Genomic DNA, 14407 nt, shown 5'->3' with positions numbered 1-14407 from the left:
TCTTTATTTTTTGCAATATTTTGTTGCCATTTCTCAGCGGGTCTAATCAAAGGGATCATTTGGGAACGGTCTAGATTTTTTTGCATCTCTTTTTGTCCAACACGGCTGCCAAATACATTGCTGAAAGAGCAAGAATTCATCTTAAAACATCGTGAAAATCCATGTCCGTGGATTCTTTTCATTGCGCGGGACGTCTTAAGCTGGACATAGCTTAGGGCTGCGGTGTGGCATCATCCGGTGCTGGATGGATGTAGCTTAGCAAGGCATCATTTGGGGCTGGATGATGCCAGGAATTAGATATAAATCTCCCGGAGATGCTGAGAGTCACCCAGGGGATAAAGGTTGGGGCATTCATTCAAATAAATATCTAATTTCCAATCCAATTTATAGTGCGGTCCAGTGGGTTTTCAAAATGTAATCACCATCCCCTTGTGTGACTTCAGTCTCCCGCCTCTGTTTCCAGGTCTGCAGAATGGGGATAAGGGTGGGACTCTCAAGGACCTGAGCCCCCGCCACCTCCCTTTTCGGCTGCTGGGCTGCGTTCCCGAGATGCCCTGCGGTGCAAATCTTTCTGCCCCGTGCATTTTTAACAGGGGAGATTTGCATTTGCAGAACGACCACTCGGAAGAGCGTCATCACGCCGCGGTGTCCAAGGCCTGGCTCCTGGGGCACAGACCCCAGCCCCTGCCCACGGCAGAATGGGATCAGAACTGCAGGTCACGGGCCCTAAACTGCCAGGAGCAGATGGAGAGTCCCTCCTTCAGCCCAGCCTGGGTGGTGATGAGCACCCCTTGAAGCTGATGCCCTGCCCCGCTGGGCGTGTGAAGGAGGGGGCATCGCTGGACTGCAACCGGACCAGGAGTTGCCCCTCGCTCCACAGACCTACGCAAGAGCAGGAGCTGCAGGAAGGAACAGAACAAACTCGCCAGGAGGCGCCAGAGGCCACGGAGCCTCCTCCAGGGCACAGAGCAGGGCACTGCCACGGGGTGCTCCCAGCTTCCCCTTGTGCCCCCGCAGCTGGCACCCCTGGCCTGGCTCCTCAGCCACGGGGCAGATCTGAGCCGCAGTCCCCTGGGGACAGGGCAGGGAACGGCTGTCCAGTGGCTCGGGGTCTCACCCCCTGGGGCTCAGGATCTTGCTCCTCAAACCCATATCCGGGCTGCTGGGTTTTGCCTGGTTTCCGTGGCAAGCCACAGAAGCATCCCAATGGGTGCTGGGCGTGCATAGGATCCCAGTCCTATCCAGCGGAGATGAGCACCTCCATCCTGCCTGGGACTTCCCTCGTGCTAAGTGTCTTGGCCAAGGTCATGCAGCGCGTCAGTGGCAGAGACTCAAACCCACAGCACTGCAGTATTAGTACCATGCCTTGCTTCTCCGGCTCCCCCCAGGCTGCACGTGGCTGTTTGGAGACAGGCCCCACCGATTCCTTCCATCTCTGACACTTCCTTCCCCGGCCCCTTACTCCAGGTGCCCACGTGGGAGGCCGGGGCATGGGACTTACAGCTTCAGGTCTGAGCCACCCTCTTCCACTCCCCCTCCTGCCATGCAGCCCGTTATCCCCCCAGGAACCGGTTGATCTGGAGCACCCCTTTGGCCAGGGCTCAGCACGGCTGCAGGACTCATCCCAGCCCCACACCAGGCCCCCCCGCCTGTCCTTGCAAAGGCCACGTGCTCCCCTCCTCGCTGTCCCAGCTGTTGGGGTCTGCACCGAGCTTCAGGGTGTCGAAGGAGCTGGGTTTTTTTGCAGGGTCTTTAAACAGCTGCTAAGGTTTAGAGATTTGCAGGCACCGTGCCAAGGGAAGGAATCTCTTACGGGCTCATGCAGACGGAGGGGTGGGAGGTTCGTGGGTCTCGCAGGAGGACGGGACTGCAGCTGTTGGCAGGGCACGTGGTGGATGGAGAGACCCCAATACCCCCAGGGACAGGGAGCTGGAGTCCAGGGGTAGCCGAAAGGAAAACAGGCCTATCCCATGCCACAGCAGATGCCGCCAAGCTGCTGGGGGAGCCCTGGTGCCCCTCTCCCCCATAACTACCCCAGCGTGGGGGCAAGAAGGGCTGTTCCCGCTGCTTCTCAGAGGACAGGGCTCCACATCCCGCTGCTTTGGGAAGAGACTCCCGTGCCACAGCCCCTCCATGGAGTGTGTGTGACGGGGTGTAGGGCAGTGGGTGGAGGTGCGAGTATGGAGATGGGTGTGCAGATACGCGGTGCAAACTGTGTAACGGGTTTTTGGTGTGCTTTGATCTGCCAAGTGAGCCGTGGAGGCCACTGGGCAGTGTTGGAGGTAGGTGTGGAATTCAATATTTTTGCAAAAAAAAAAATGAGGGGCAGAGGAAGTGAGGCCTGCTCCTCCATTCACCCCGCCTCATGCAACGCTCTCAGGGTCGCGATCCCCCCGCGCAACCCTGGCTGGAGCCCAGGCTGCAGAGCTGAAGCTGGCAGGGCTGGGACTCAGAGGAGGGCTGGCTGGGGTTCCCTCTTCCGGGACACAGCTGGCCCCTATCCCCAGCTAACTGCATCTCCACTGCCCTGGGAGAAAGCCCCCCTTGGTTCCCAGGAGGAGCATGAATGCAGACAGGGCCAGAGCATGAGGCTCTGCTGGAAAGGCTCATTGCAGACCCCCCAACATTCGGGGCCCCCCCGGGCTCCCCGGGGCACCAGGCTCAGCCCCGTGTGCTCACGCAGCCCAGAGGCAAGGCAGGGCCCCTGGGGGCTGTGCTATTTTGGGTAGGCACGGTGCCCTTGGTGGGGTTAGGAGTTTAGGTTCCTCTTTTCACAGTGGGGAAGGGAAAGCAAGAGCGAGCAAGAGACCGGAACAGTTCCCAGGACGGTCTGTACCCTGGTCGCAGGCAAGGATGATGGGGACAGTTGCCCACAAAAGCACTCGCTTGCATTAGATCCGCGTTGCCCTCCTCCACCACGGGACACCCCCTGCCTCGCTGCGAGCCGTGGGCGAATCCCCACCGTGTGCCCCGTGTCTGCTTGGCACCATGACCACCCACATCCCCTCCGGTACTACGCAGCACAGCTGTACCCACCGCAGTCCATCCTGCCCTGCCCGTGCCACTCTGTCTTTCCGGCACTGATGCCCACCTACGCCCGCCCCGTCATAACTGCTCAGCTGTGCCCAATGTCTGCTCAAACCCGTCACTGCATCGCTGCGTCCTGCTACATTGCGAAGCCACGGCCGGGTCCTAATGGGATGTGGGCAGCTGCCCTCACCCCCGGAGGGCATCTCCTGCTCTGGAGAGAGGGGTGTGGACATGGGGGCCAAACCCTGGGAGTCAGGAGACCGGGGGGTTCGCTCCTAGCCTTGCCCTTGTGTAGGACAGGGCTACGCTGCCCCCTTGACGGAGCACGTGGCACCTACCCCTCTCCCAGCCTTGGGCTCGACTCGGAGCTGGGCGATTGCACTGATTTTCGCAAAGCTCCATGTTGCAAAACCCTGTTCTCCAAAGGTTCCTGGAAAGCCGCAATGTCTCTACGCCGGACGGGAAGGGAAGAGGAAATGGAGCTTGCTTCCTTCCCGTGGCCCTGATCCAGAGGTGTCCCCGAAGCCGCTGCTCCCCCCGCCCCGTGCATCATGCCCGGCCCCGCAATGCCTATTGTGACGGGACACTCCCTGTCCCACACTGCAGCTTTGCCAGGCCCCAGGGCACAGAGGTGCAGCTGGCCCGCGATTCACCGCAGACACCCCATTCAGGCTGGCATGGCGCCTGCTCCAGTACGGCACGGGGGTTGTAACTCCCCGCAGCCAAAGCAGAGACACCGTCCCCCTGGTACAGGGGTCTGGGGAACAGATTGGGGTAGCTCGATGGCTCCCTACCCTGCCATGCCCCAGCTGCGTCTGCCTGGCAGCTGCAGCTCACGCTGTCTAACCACAGGATACTGGTGCGGCATCCGGCCCAAGCGTGCCTGCCTGGTGCCCCGTCCCTGCTGTTCACACCCAGTCCCCAGACAGCCGTGCCCACCCTGGGGCGGCAGGCAGAGCATCTACCATATTTCCTTGCATGCAACACGCCCCGGAATAAGACACGCACCTTGTTTCTGAGAGGCAGAAGGAATTTAAAAAAGATCTTTCCTTACAAGAGGCGGGGAGCAGAGCCTGCCCCTTGTTCTGCGGATCAGGTGTCGAGTGACTTTTGCTTTCACCCTGCAGAAGCTCAGGCAGCCCAAACCGCTGTTACCATATTTCCTCACTTATGAGGCGCACCACAATTTCCAGCAGCTGGTTTTGGGGGGAAATAAAAAAGCAGATGTTTCAAGGGAGAAAACATGCTATTCCCCACCCCTCCACCCCCGCCACCTCTCCAGCCGTGGACACAGGATGCACCATGGTGCAATGCCCGTGTGTGTGTAAGCGGGTTGCCTTGCACGTGGGCTTTTCCAGGCAGGTCCTAGCTCCCCGAGGCTCCTCAGCCAGTCCTCATCTAGAAAACAAGAGTCCTGAAATAAAGCAAGCACACACACGCAACCTGGTTGTCCTGTCTCGGACACTGGCAGGGGTCCCTTGTGTGCCTCTGGCCTTTGCACAGCCCCTACAGAGGGCATTTTGCTCAACAGGGCTGGCTGCCCCCTCTTAAAGGGACAGGCCAGCCTGTTATGCAACCTCATAGCCAGGGGCACTGCATATATCCAACCGCATAACAGCTCGCCCCCAACCCCAAGCACAGCAATCACCCCGGAGCCCTGCCAGCTCCATAAATGCAGGCACGTCACGCACCCCGGGGCAATGCCCACCCCCCAATTGTGGGCAGGCCCTGCCTTTGCCAGTACAAGGTGGTCTCAAGCATGTCAGCTGGGTCAATCACGTGTTTGCTTCCCGTGTCCTCCTGGGGCAGAGCCCAGCCTGAGCCGTGGGATGTCATTCCTACAGACTCAATCCCACTGCATCAGTCCCTGCTTGTCTCTTTTCCACCCCCAGGTCAAGCATGGCAAGTCCAGAGCCGGGAGCGAGTCACGTCCCTTCGGCGAAGCCCCCTCAGATGCTGGAGGGGTTGCTCAGCATGCTGGAGTTGCTGGAGAGAGGCGCCCGCGGGCGAGGGCTTGATATGACGGGGCTGCGGAAGCTGTCGCGGCAGCGCAGGGAGCTTTCGGTGGAGGAGCCCGAGTGGATGTTGGGGACGACCAAGCAGTCTCCGGGCCCGCGGAGCCCCAGGCGGATGCAGCAGCAGCACAGCAGGCCCACGATGGCCCGGCGCACGTCCGCGCTGCGAAAGGAGTAGATGACGGGGTTGATGGCTGAGTTGAGCACAGCCATGGCCAGGGCGAAGTCCAGCGGGTAGGGATGCTTGCACGCCTGGGGCTTGCAGAAGGCGTCAATGAGCAGCAAGGCAAAGAGCGGGCTCCAGCAGAAGATGAAGGCACCCAGGATGATCAAGACGGTCTTGAGGAGCCGCAGGGAGCGCATGTTGCTGTGGCGGGTCATCGAGGCCGCCCGCACCAGGCGGTAGATGGCAACGTAGAGGCCCACGATGCCTATCAGGATGATGCTGAACATGAAGACGCAGATGATGACGTATTTCTTGGAGTAGAGGGGCAGCAGGGTGGAGCAGCTGTCGAAGTCGCACAGGCAGTTCCAGCCCAACAGAGGCAAGAGCCCGATGAGGATGGCCAGGAGCCAGAAGGAGACGATGAAGCCTCGCAAGCGCGTGGCCTTGGTGCTCTCGCTCTCGGCGATGGGCCGCACCATGGTGCTGTAGCGCTCGATGGCCGTCACCAACAGGCTGAAGATGGAGGCAGCCAGGGCGATGAAGAGGATGCCCTCCCGAAGGAACCACAGCTGGGGCGAGAGCTGGAAGGTCTTCCTGCCTGACAGGCAGAGGTTGAAGACGTAGGCCACTCCTGCCAGCAGGTCGCTCACCGTGATGCTGGCGATGCAGGAGTAGACCCAGCGGCGGGTGCGCATGCTCCACATGGCCAGCAGCACCAGCAGGTTCTCCATCACGATGAGGCAGCTGACGACGATGACGAGGATGCTGACAAGGCTCATCCTGTCCCCCTGGGACCGCCGGTGGCTCAGCCTCCCAGTGTAGTTGTAATGCTGCAGGATGATGTTGATGTTCTTCTGGGCGACCAGCTGCAGGCACGAGTCCATGCTGGAAGCCAGGAAAAGGTTGGCCGCAGGGATCTCCATGAGGGCAGAGAGGGAGTGGACAAGGGGCTTAGCACTAGACCAGGCAACTTTGGAGGAGAAGCAGCGACCAGGGTTAGCGTTGGCAGTGGCCTGCGATGGAGCAGAGAAAGAGCTGCTCTTACTGGCACCTGCAGACAGAGGGATGGACCAGAACTGGACCCAAGTCAAGTGCTTCCTGCTGGATCAAAGACCAGAACCAGGAGCCTGTAATTCTGCGAAAGACAGAAGACAAGCAGTGAATGGTTGTGAAATGGCAGGCATCAGGATAGCAGTGATGGCTTCCTGTTGTTCAAGAAAGGTTTCCTGTTGTGAATCTTTTAGTGTTGACCCTCCCTGTTTCAGCTGAAACTATTTCTCAGTAACCAGCTGGGTGGTTCTCCATCTTTCCTGTCTTACGGTGGGGTGGAGGTGCGTGTGCATTTTTGAGCCAGAGCCAGCTACCTGGTGACTACAGAAGACCCAAGAAGATGTTGGAGCTACAGTGAAAGCTCCTTAGCCATGGAGTAGGGGTGGCATTGCCACTCCCAAGCCTACAGAAAGGCTTCTGCACCAGGAGCTTAGGTTTATGTCAGCTGGCATGAAGGTAACCCATGCATCTGGCCTCTCAGAGGCTGTGGACAGACAAAGCATTTATAGGGGTGTTCCAGTAAACCGGTACAAGCTGTTCCAGTGCACCTCTCCCATCTACCCACTCCCATTTAAGGAGCACATTACATTAGACCTGCTCCTTCAGGGTTAGTGAGGCAGCAGCTTAGCTCCCTTAGCCGGGTGCAGGAGCAGACAGATATAACAGTTGCATTGAAATAGCAGATGCACGCTGCAGCTCTAAGACCCCCTTCCTCTTTTAAACCGATTTAAAATCACATCTGTCTGCAGCTGAGAGCGGTTCCCTGATTTCCTGCTTCCCTCTTCCTGCACCCAAATACCCTTTTTGCTTCTATCAGTAAGAGGCTTCCAGGCTCCAGCCCGGTTGGGTTCCCTTCTCTGTGGTCTGGGACAGACAGCACAAAAACCCAAATCAGTTAAGTCTGATACTACAGATTTATCTCAAACCAGTTTCAGCCCTTTTCAAACTGGTTTAAGTGCACTAAATGATTGTTCAGTTACAGGGTTAAACCAGTATCCGATCACTTAAACTGGTCCATGTGTAATGTCTGTCCCAGCCTGCACAAAAGTAACCTGAGCCTGGGGCTCCTGCTGCAATGCAAGGGCAGGATGAACCCGACAGGTTCAAAGCAAACCTGGAAAAAAAAAAAAAAAATCTCTGCATCAGCCTTGGCATTGCACCTTTTGCTTCTGAGGTTCTCAAAGCCCCTTGCAGAGCAGCTTGGTGAGGCATTCCCCTTCCCAGGGGATAGACAGGGAAACTGAGGCACGGAGAGGAAAGCCCAGTTCCAACTTGGGAGGTGGTGGCAGAGTCAGAAATAGAACCCAAGTGTCCCCAACTATTAAAAAGTTGGCGTTCAAGAGATGCCTCCCAAGAAAAGCATCTGACTGGGTTGCAATGCTCCCTGTCTTGCAGCCTGCTGCCCTCAACCTCACCCAGCCATGCCCAGCACTGCACAGGCTCCCTGGACTCACCAGTTAAGAGCTTCTCTGCTGCCCCATGCACGAGGGCTTGAAAGTCGGAGTGGCTCTCCAGATGTTAGCACAAGGCTCCCCCAGAGGTGGCACTGACAGTGCTGCCCGAGTCTGTTTGTACCTATAAGAGAAACAAAAGGGGAAGTTACAACACACTATAAACCACAGCACTTTTTCAGGATGATGACCCCACCCAAGAGCGGCTGAGAGGTGCTTGTGGCGGGCATCAGACAATAGCAAACACCTTTGAGCACCGCAGAGGCCCTCATTTCCCCTTTGCAGCAGGCTCGAGGGCACACGGTCCCAGAGATTTGCCCTGTGAGCAGGAGTGGGTGGAAGGGAGCCCTCACTTTCCTGCCCCAGGGACAGCTGAGCCAAGCTGTGGGTTGTGACTCACCCGCTGCAGAGGAACTAGGGATGGGGAGAATACAAGGGTGACCCCGATGCGGGGGTGGTTGGAGGGCTGGATGCAAACCTCAGCCTCCGATCTCCCCGTGGCACCTCTGCTTGCCTAGTGGGCTGCACCTGGGATGTGCCCAGGCCTTATCCGCATCCGACGGCTTGTTCCCAGCTGCCACCGCAGACCCAGAACCACGCAGGCTGGAGACGTGCAGCTGGGGAAGGAACAAGAGCATCTACACATATCTTCTGCCAGCTGCTGGGGGGTGGCAGAAAGCTTCTTTCAGCCTAGGGATTGGTCATGGCTTTGTAGGCAGAGCAAGAGACTCGGGTCCATGAGGTTCTGCCGGAGCCCGGTGTAACCCAGGCCCAGTGCCGAGCAGCATCATGCCAAGGAGGTACCGCCTTGGTTCGGGGTGAGGCCCAGGCCAAGCATGACAAAGCCAGCGCCAGCTGGATGAACCCCTGTGCAAGGTGCAGCCCCTGCTCGGCCCCCCGTGCCCTTGCTAAGGAAGGGACTAGCCAGGGCTTTTCCCCGCTACCTGCTCTGCGGGGGCCCATTTGTATCGTATTATTCTCAGCACCTGGCTCATAGTCACCGTCATGCCACTTGCACCCTGGTCCCAGGGGAGCGAAACCTCTCCACATGCACATGCACTGGCACTGAGCAGAGGCCTGCTCTCAGTGGCTTCCACCTCGCCACAGCTGATGCGGGGTGCTCTGACCCGGATCTCCTGCCGAAGGGAAATCCCTCTTAGGTACCAGAAAGCACTGTCCTCCCTTGGCTTCTGCACCATGCAAAGAGACAGCGACCGAGAGTCACACCTGGACTGGCAAAGGGCTGTGAACCATCCAGGGATGAAGTAGAGAGAGTGGAGGGCAAGTCGATTGCTGGAAGAAAAACCTGCTAGATTAGACCTGCCTGCTGGCATCAGCATTCACATCCAGCCGCCCACCCGTTCCACTCCCATGTCCTATTTTTCCCCATTCATCCTCCATCCATCCCTTTCCCTCCCTGCTTCTCCATGTTCTCTCTCCTTATCCCCATACACTTTCTCCATCCATCCATCCATCCATCCATCCATCCATCCATCCTCTCTATTCCCACATGCTCACTCACTCCTTCCTTCCTATCCCCACATCCATACATCCCCATACTTTCTATCCCCACGTGCTTTTTCCATCCATGCATCCCCATACACTCTACCAACATTAGATGAATTAAACCCCATCCCTCCCTCCCCATACTTCCTCTCTATCCCCACATGCTTTTTCCCATCCATCCATCCATCCATCCCCACACACTGTACTAACGTTAGATGAATTAAACCAGTTGACCCATGGACTCATGGAGAGGTATCCGAACACAACTGAGAACGAGGATCCATCATCAAAGCCCTGCCAGGGATGCGGTAGATAGCTTTGATTCTGCCCTGGTGCAGGGGGCAGCCTGGAGACCCCCCGGGGCTCCTGCCAGCCCTCTGCTCTATACTGGCTGCGATGATAAGGCAGGCGGGCTCTGGTCAGAAGCAGCAAGGACTGGCTCATTGATTTATGCACAATGATTTTCATCCAGGGGCTGGAAGGAAACATTGGTTCAGTGCTGATAAAGAGCAGCTGACACAAAGATCGTCCCCGAGACAGAGCAGCGGTCCGAGTCACTTGGGAAATGCCTCACTTGAGGGCTAAGGGAAGGCTGTGCACGTGGGGGCAAAGGGGTGCAGCTCACACTGAGAGCAGAGAGATAAGTGGCGGAAGAGTTGCTCCATGCACCCTACTGCAGCCACAAGTTGGTGATGCAAAGGGCATCCTCAGTACACTACGTAAAAGGCAGCTGATTGCCCAAACTCAGCCTAAACATTGAGCCGGGAGCAGGAACAGCCTGTGCCAAGCTTTCTGCCCCTGCCCCCCCCCATGCAGGTTGTCCTCCCCACGGAGGTATTAAGCACGGTCCAGGTGTGGACGCAGGGATGGAGCAGTTGCAGAGCTTCCTGCCTGTGCTGTGAAGTCCAGGAAGCCTTGGGCTGGGGCAGCTGCTGGGGACCCTGCACCTGGTCCCTCCCTGCTTGTCCTTGGGGGTCTGGGCATCGTCCAGGTGCTTGGCAGAGGCAGCGTGTGGAAAGGCAGGTCGTGCCCCCCACCCCAGGGCCCTCCTAAGGTGTGGAGGAGAGAGGTTTCAGCAGCAGGGGGGCCTGGGAGCCTCTCACCAAGGCAAGCGCACTGATCACTGCGTGGGGAAGGCTTGCCCCTTCTTCCCAGCTCTGGTCTGCTTGGGAGGCAGACGCCAAAGCCATTGGGGCTTCACTGCATCATCAGTTCAGACACGTGGCAGAGCAGGCACCCGGGAGCCACCCTAGGCTGGTTTCTCACAGCTAAAAGCAGCCTAGAAATTCAGAGGGTCGGGCCCCTTTCACCACTTAGGCACTTGAGCAAAGCACATGAGGGTGGATCAGGTCTTTAATCCATTTGCAGGTGACAGAGCTTGGCTGTCTTGCAAGCAGCCGGTATCAGCCGGGGATCGGCCTTTTGGGCGACGCGGTTCTGCCCTTACCGGACACGCTGCGCCCGGCATCGGCGAGCCCCGTTCTGGTGTCTGGATGCCGGAGGATCCCAGAGGGCTCCAAGAGGACCCACAGGAGCGATTAACCAACTGGAAAACCCATCTTGCTACCAGAGAGACAAGCAGCTTCATCCACTTAGCTTATCAAGTGATAGGTAAGGGCGACTCACTCCCCAGTTGCAAGCATCTCTCTGGGACGAGTGCTTTGCTGAGTCCGACGGGCACAGGTACAAGATCCAGCCGCTGACGGGGGAACCTAGGCAGAAATAAGGGGCATGTTTATTCCCAGTGAGTGCCCTTAGCCTTTGAAGCAGCTTGCTGATGGCAGCGGTTTCTCTATCGCTGGGCATTTTAAAACCAAAGCCTGGATGCCTCTCTAAAGGGCATAGCATAGATGAATCCTAGGGACCAGGCTCAAAGCAGGAGTTATTTCTAGAGCCGTTGCACAGAGATCGGACTAAACGATCAGGCTGGTTCCTTCTGGCCCAAATAGACAAATCTCCGAGCGCGCTTATCTGTCCGTTATAAATGTGCCCTCTCATCGCTATCTGCATCTCTCTCTGCCTAGGTTTATATAACGACTCATTTTGTCTCCTATGAGAAAACCCTGGAGAATGGAGCCCTCTATCTATTCTCAGTAGCAAGGCAGTCAGGCCGCGAGGCTCCAGCCTGGCCTCTGAAGAGGAAGGGAAGTCGGGGATCTGCTGATGGTTTAGTCGCGAGCCTCCAGCTGAGAGGGCTGGACACCTAGCTCCAATGCGGGGTGGGGATTTTATGAATGGGAGGTTTGGGCTGGAGGAGAGAGGAGCGAGGAAACCAGCACTGGATTCCTGCTCCTCCTTCCTGACCGACTCCACAAAGCCACTTCACATCAGCGCCCTTTTGTTTCCAGTGCAGCCCGTTGCTGGAAACCCTCCGAGTCAGGGACCGTGTCTTGGCAGGGGGGTGATAGGACACCAAAAGCAACTGATCTCATTTGGGGAGCTTAAGGCAAGGTCATTGTAATAGTAATAATCTATAGCCAGAGGCAGCATCCCATAGCCGACGGATGCTGCGGGGCTTCCTGGGGAAGACTCGTTGTTTCCCGGCACGGCGCGGTGATCCCTGTGAAGCATGTCCCACCAAACACGACCGGATCATATGCATTAATATATGTACGTGTATGTAATATATGTATTTCTCAGGGACCTCAGGGAGATGCCTTACCGCTATTTGACGCCTCCACCAGTGCTCCCAGCCCCTCCTGGCTCTTTGGACACCTCCCGCTTTGTCGGCAAGACCCTACTTGCCCGTGGCAGCTCCCCCTTCCACAATAGGGACCCCGGGTCCCCTCTCAAGCATCCCCCTGCCCAGCTAGGCCCCCCCGCCAGCCAATTCTCATAACAGCCCCCAAGTCCCTCCTGGACTCTGCACCAGCCCTCTCCTAACCACCCTCCTGGCCCCTTCCCGCCCCACCAGGCCAGTGAAGCAGGCTTTCATCTGTTCAGCTGATGGGAAACGGCCAGGATTTGACCATCTGAGCAATCCCGCATGGTGGTAACACAGAGACACCCCCGTGCCACGATGCACAAACACGAGACAGCCGCTATCCTGCACGGCTGAGGTCTGAATAAATGGAGGCAGGAAGCGGAGAGGAAGCAATGCGCTCGGAGCCGGCAACCAGGTGCGGCCGAGCCGGGACAGGAACCCAGCTCTCTCCGCAAGCCAGTGGCCTAACCACTGGGGAACAGGCTGGTTGTTGCATCACAGCTGTGACATCACCATGCTACGCTGTGATGTCAGCAGAGCCTGTGCTCCCAGGGAACGAGCGCAGCTAACCAGACCCCACCGCTCTCTGGCCTCAGCCCTGACGCTGAGAGCGTTGCACCATCAGCTTATCAGGATGTGTTTTAGCTCTGTGGCTCCACCTCAGACCCAAGCCGGGGCCATTTCTACCCCCATCCTCAATCAACAGGCACTTGGAAAGCCTCCTGCTTCTTCATGCACATTATCTCACCTCCCACAGCGGTTGCTCCATGCTGCAAAGTACTTGCAGGTCCCTTCGGTTCCTGCAAGCATAGAAGAGGATGCATTAGACTTGGGATGGGGCTTCGCTGAGGACAGCACAACCATGGACAAGCTCCTCAAAAGCAACTAGAGGCAGGGGTGGGTGTGTAAGGGGAGAAGTCCCCGCTGGGCTCAGCCAGGGGATGTTTGCACAGCGGCACTGGAAGGAGTTGAACGTGGGAGTGGAAGAAGGGAGACTGTCCGGGGCCACTGGAGCTCTAATGCTAGGATTTCAGGCTTTGCTCCATCTGGGACTGGGGGAAGGTGAGCAGTCCCCACTGACGGTCCCAGGAGCAGAGGGCACACGGAGAGCCCAATCCCATCACACACAGAGACCAGGTGGAGGTAGCGCAGGGCCAAGCGGAGGTGGCACGGGGCCTGATCCAGCCCACACACGACAAGGTTGTGCACCACTGAGCTACCCCAGTTTTTCTGCCCCCTTCCCTGGCAGCACGGCTTCCCCACCAGCAGGCTTGCTGGCATGGTGCGGGACCTTTCCACCCCCTGGTCACACAGCTCTGCAGGCAGACCCTTAGGAGATAGCCCAGGCCCTCGGCATTTTGGAAACTTGCAGCCGTAACTGCTAGCGCGTGCCGGGATCACTCATGTGTGTAGTTTTATCACGCATGTGTAGTCAACGCTATATTAAAACTGCTCTCAGCAGGAGAGGAGCCTGAGATTGCTGCAGGCTTCAAACCTTCAACACCTTCTCTTAACTTTCCTGGGTGGTGGTTTCACAACTGCTGGTGTGACACGACACACCCTTTTATCAGCTCATCAAAGCACAGTTCAGCTCAGGCTGCATCCTCCTCTCGTCAGGACTGCTGAGCCCACTACTCTGAGCAAACCAAGAGGCTTTTTCTTATTTTAAATGCAAAGAACAACCCAATGGCTCAGTTAATTTTTCTTTTCAAAGCAACAACCCCAGTGAAAGTTAGACTTGAGGCTCATGGTGCTAAAGCCAAAGCTGACTACACTATCTTCAAGACACTGAAGTCGAAGCATTAAGCAACAGGCGGTTTTTGCTGACAAAGTTGAACCACTCGACTGGAGGAAATCGCTCTATCTGACCCAGAGGTTGTTGACAAGCTGAAGGGAGCTTTTTATGCTCCACTGCAGTTCACTCGGCTCAGTCTGATGACCGGTTTGTGCAAAGTTCAGCGACCAACTGGGGATGCAAGAAAAAGGACTGAAAATAAAAAAAGCAAGCAATTAGGTATGAGAGGATGAACTCTATTCATTCTACAAACCAGAAGGACCTGGAGATGAGGACACTTAGCCCCTTTCAGTAATGACAGACAAGACTTCTTTTGTTTAAGACTCAGGATCAAATGCAAAATGGGCTTTGAGATCCATCCCCCCTTTGATATCCAGGACATTTCAAGGTTGTTTAGAGTTATTTTCTTAGTTAAATACAGCTTTTCTTTAACGAACACAATCATTCTAAAATGTTGTTTCTCTGCATTATTAACTGAACCCCCATTTCCATCCAAATAGAGCTCGACAAAAATGATGAGAAAGGAATTAGTTATCTGGCAGAAACAGAAACATCCCATTCATTCTTTTCAGGACAAGGAAAGGACGGTAAAACTACAAATCCGACTTGAAGGAGATGGTCTTGCATTCAAAACCTTGTCTCACTCTCCCAGCGACTGATGTCATGCCAAGAAATCCTGGCCTCTCACCT

General features: G+C 56.7%; 1 protein-coding gene across 2 annotated transcripts; it reads right to left on the bottom strand.

Annotated features, from left to right (window-relative positions):
- Positions 1-4045: 4045 nt before the first annotated feature.
- On the bottom strand, positions 4046-9124 carry S1PR4 (sphingosine-1-phosphate receptor 4). 2 transcript variants are annotated; one of them, XM_059719518.1, is made up of 3 exons: positions 8191-9124; positions 7716-7836; positions 4046-6346 (listed from the first exon to the last, which is right to left on the bottom strand). In XM_059719518.1, the coding sequence occupies exon 3, from the start codon at positions 6132-6134 to the stop codon at positions 4980-4982; it is 1155 nt and encodes a 384-aa protein (XP_059575501.1). In that variant the 5' UTR covers positions 6135-6346; positions 7716-7836; positions 8191-9124; the 3' UTR covers positions 4046-4979. The 2 variants fall into 2 exon arrangements, with proteins under 2 accessions (XP_059575501.1, XP_059575502.1); XM_059719519.1 differs by having other exon boundaries at positions 7716-9124.
- Between the last annotated feature and the right edge of the window lie 5283 nt (positions 9125-14407).

The sequence above is a fragment of the Alligator mississippiensis genome, chromosome 16, assembly GCF_030867095.1.
Source record: "Alligator mississippiensis isolate rAllMis1 chromosome 16, rAllMis1, whole genome shotgun sequence".
NCBI lineage: Eukaryota > Metazoa > Chordata > Crocodylia > Alligatoridae > Alligator > Alligator mississippiensis.
Note: the sequence above shows the minus strand (reverse complement) of the source record. Positions and strands in the feature narration are given on the sequence as shown.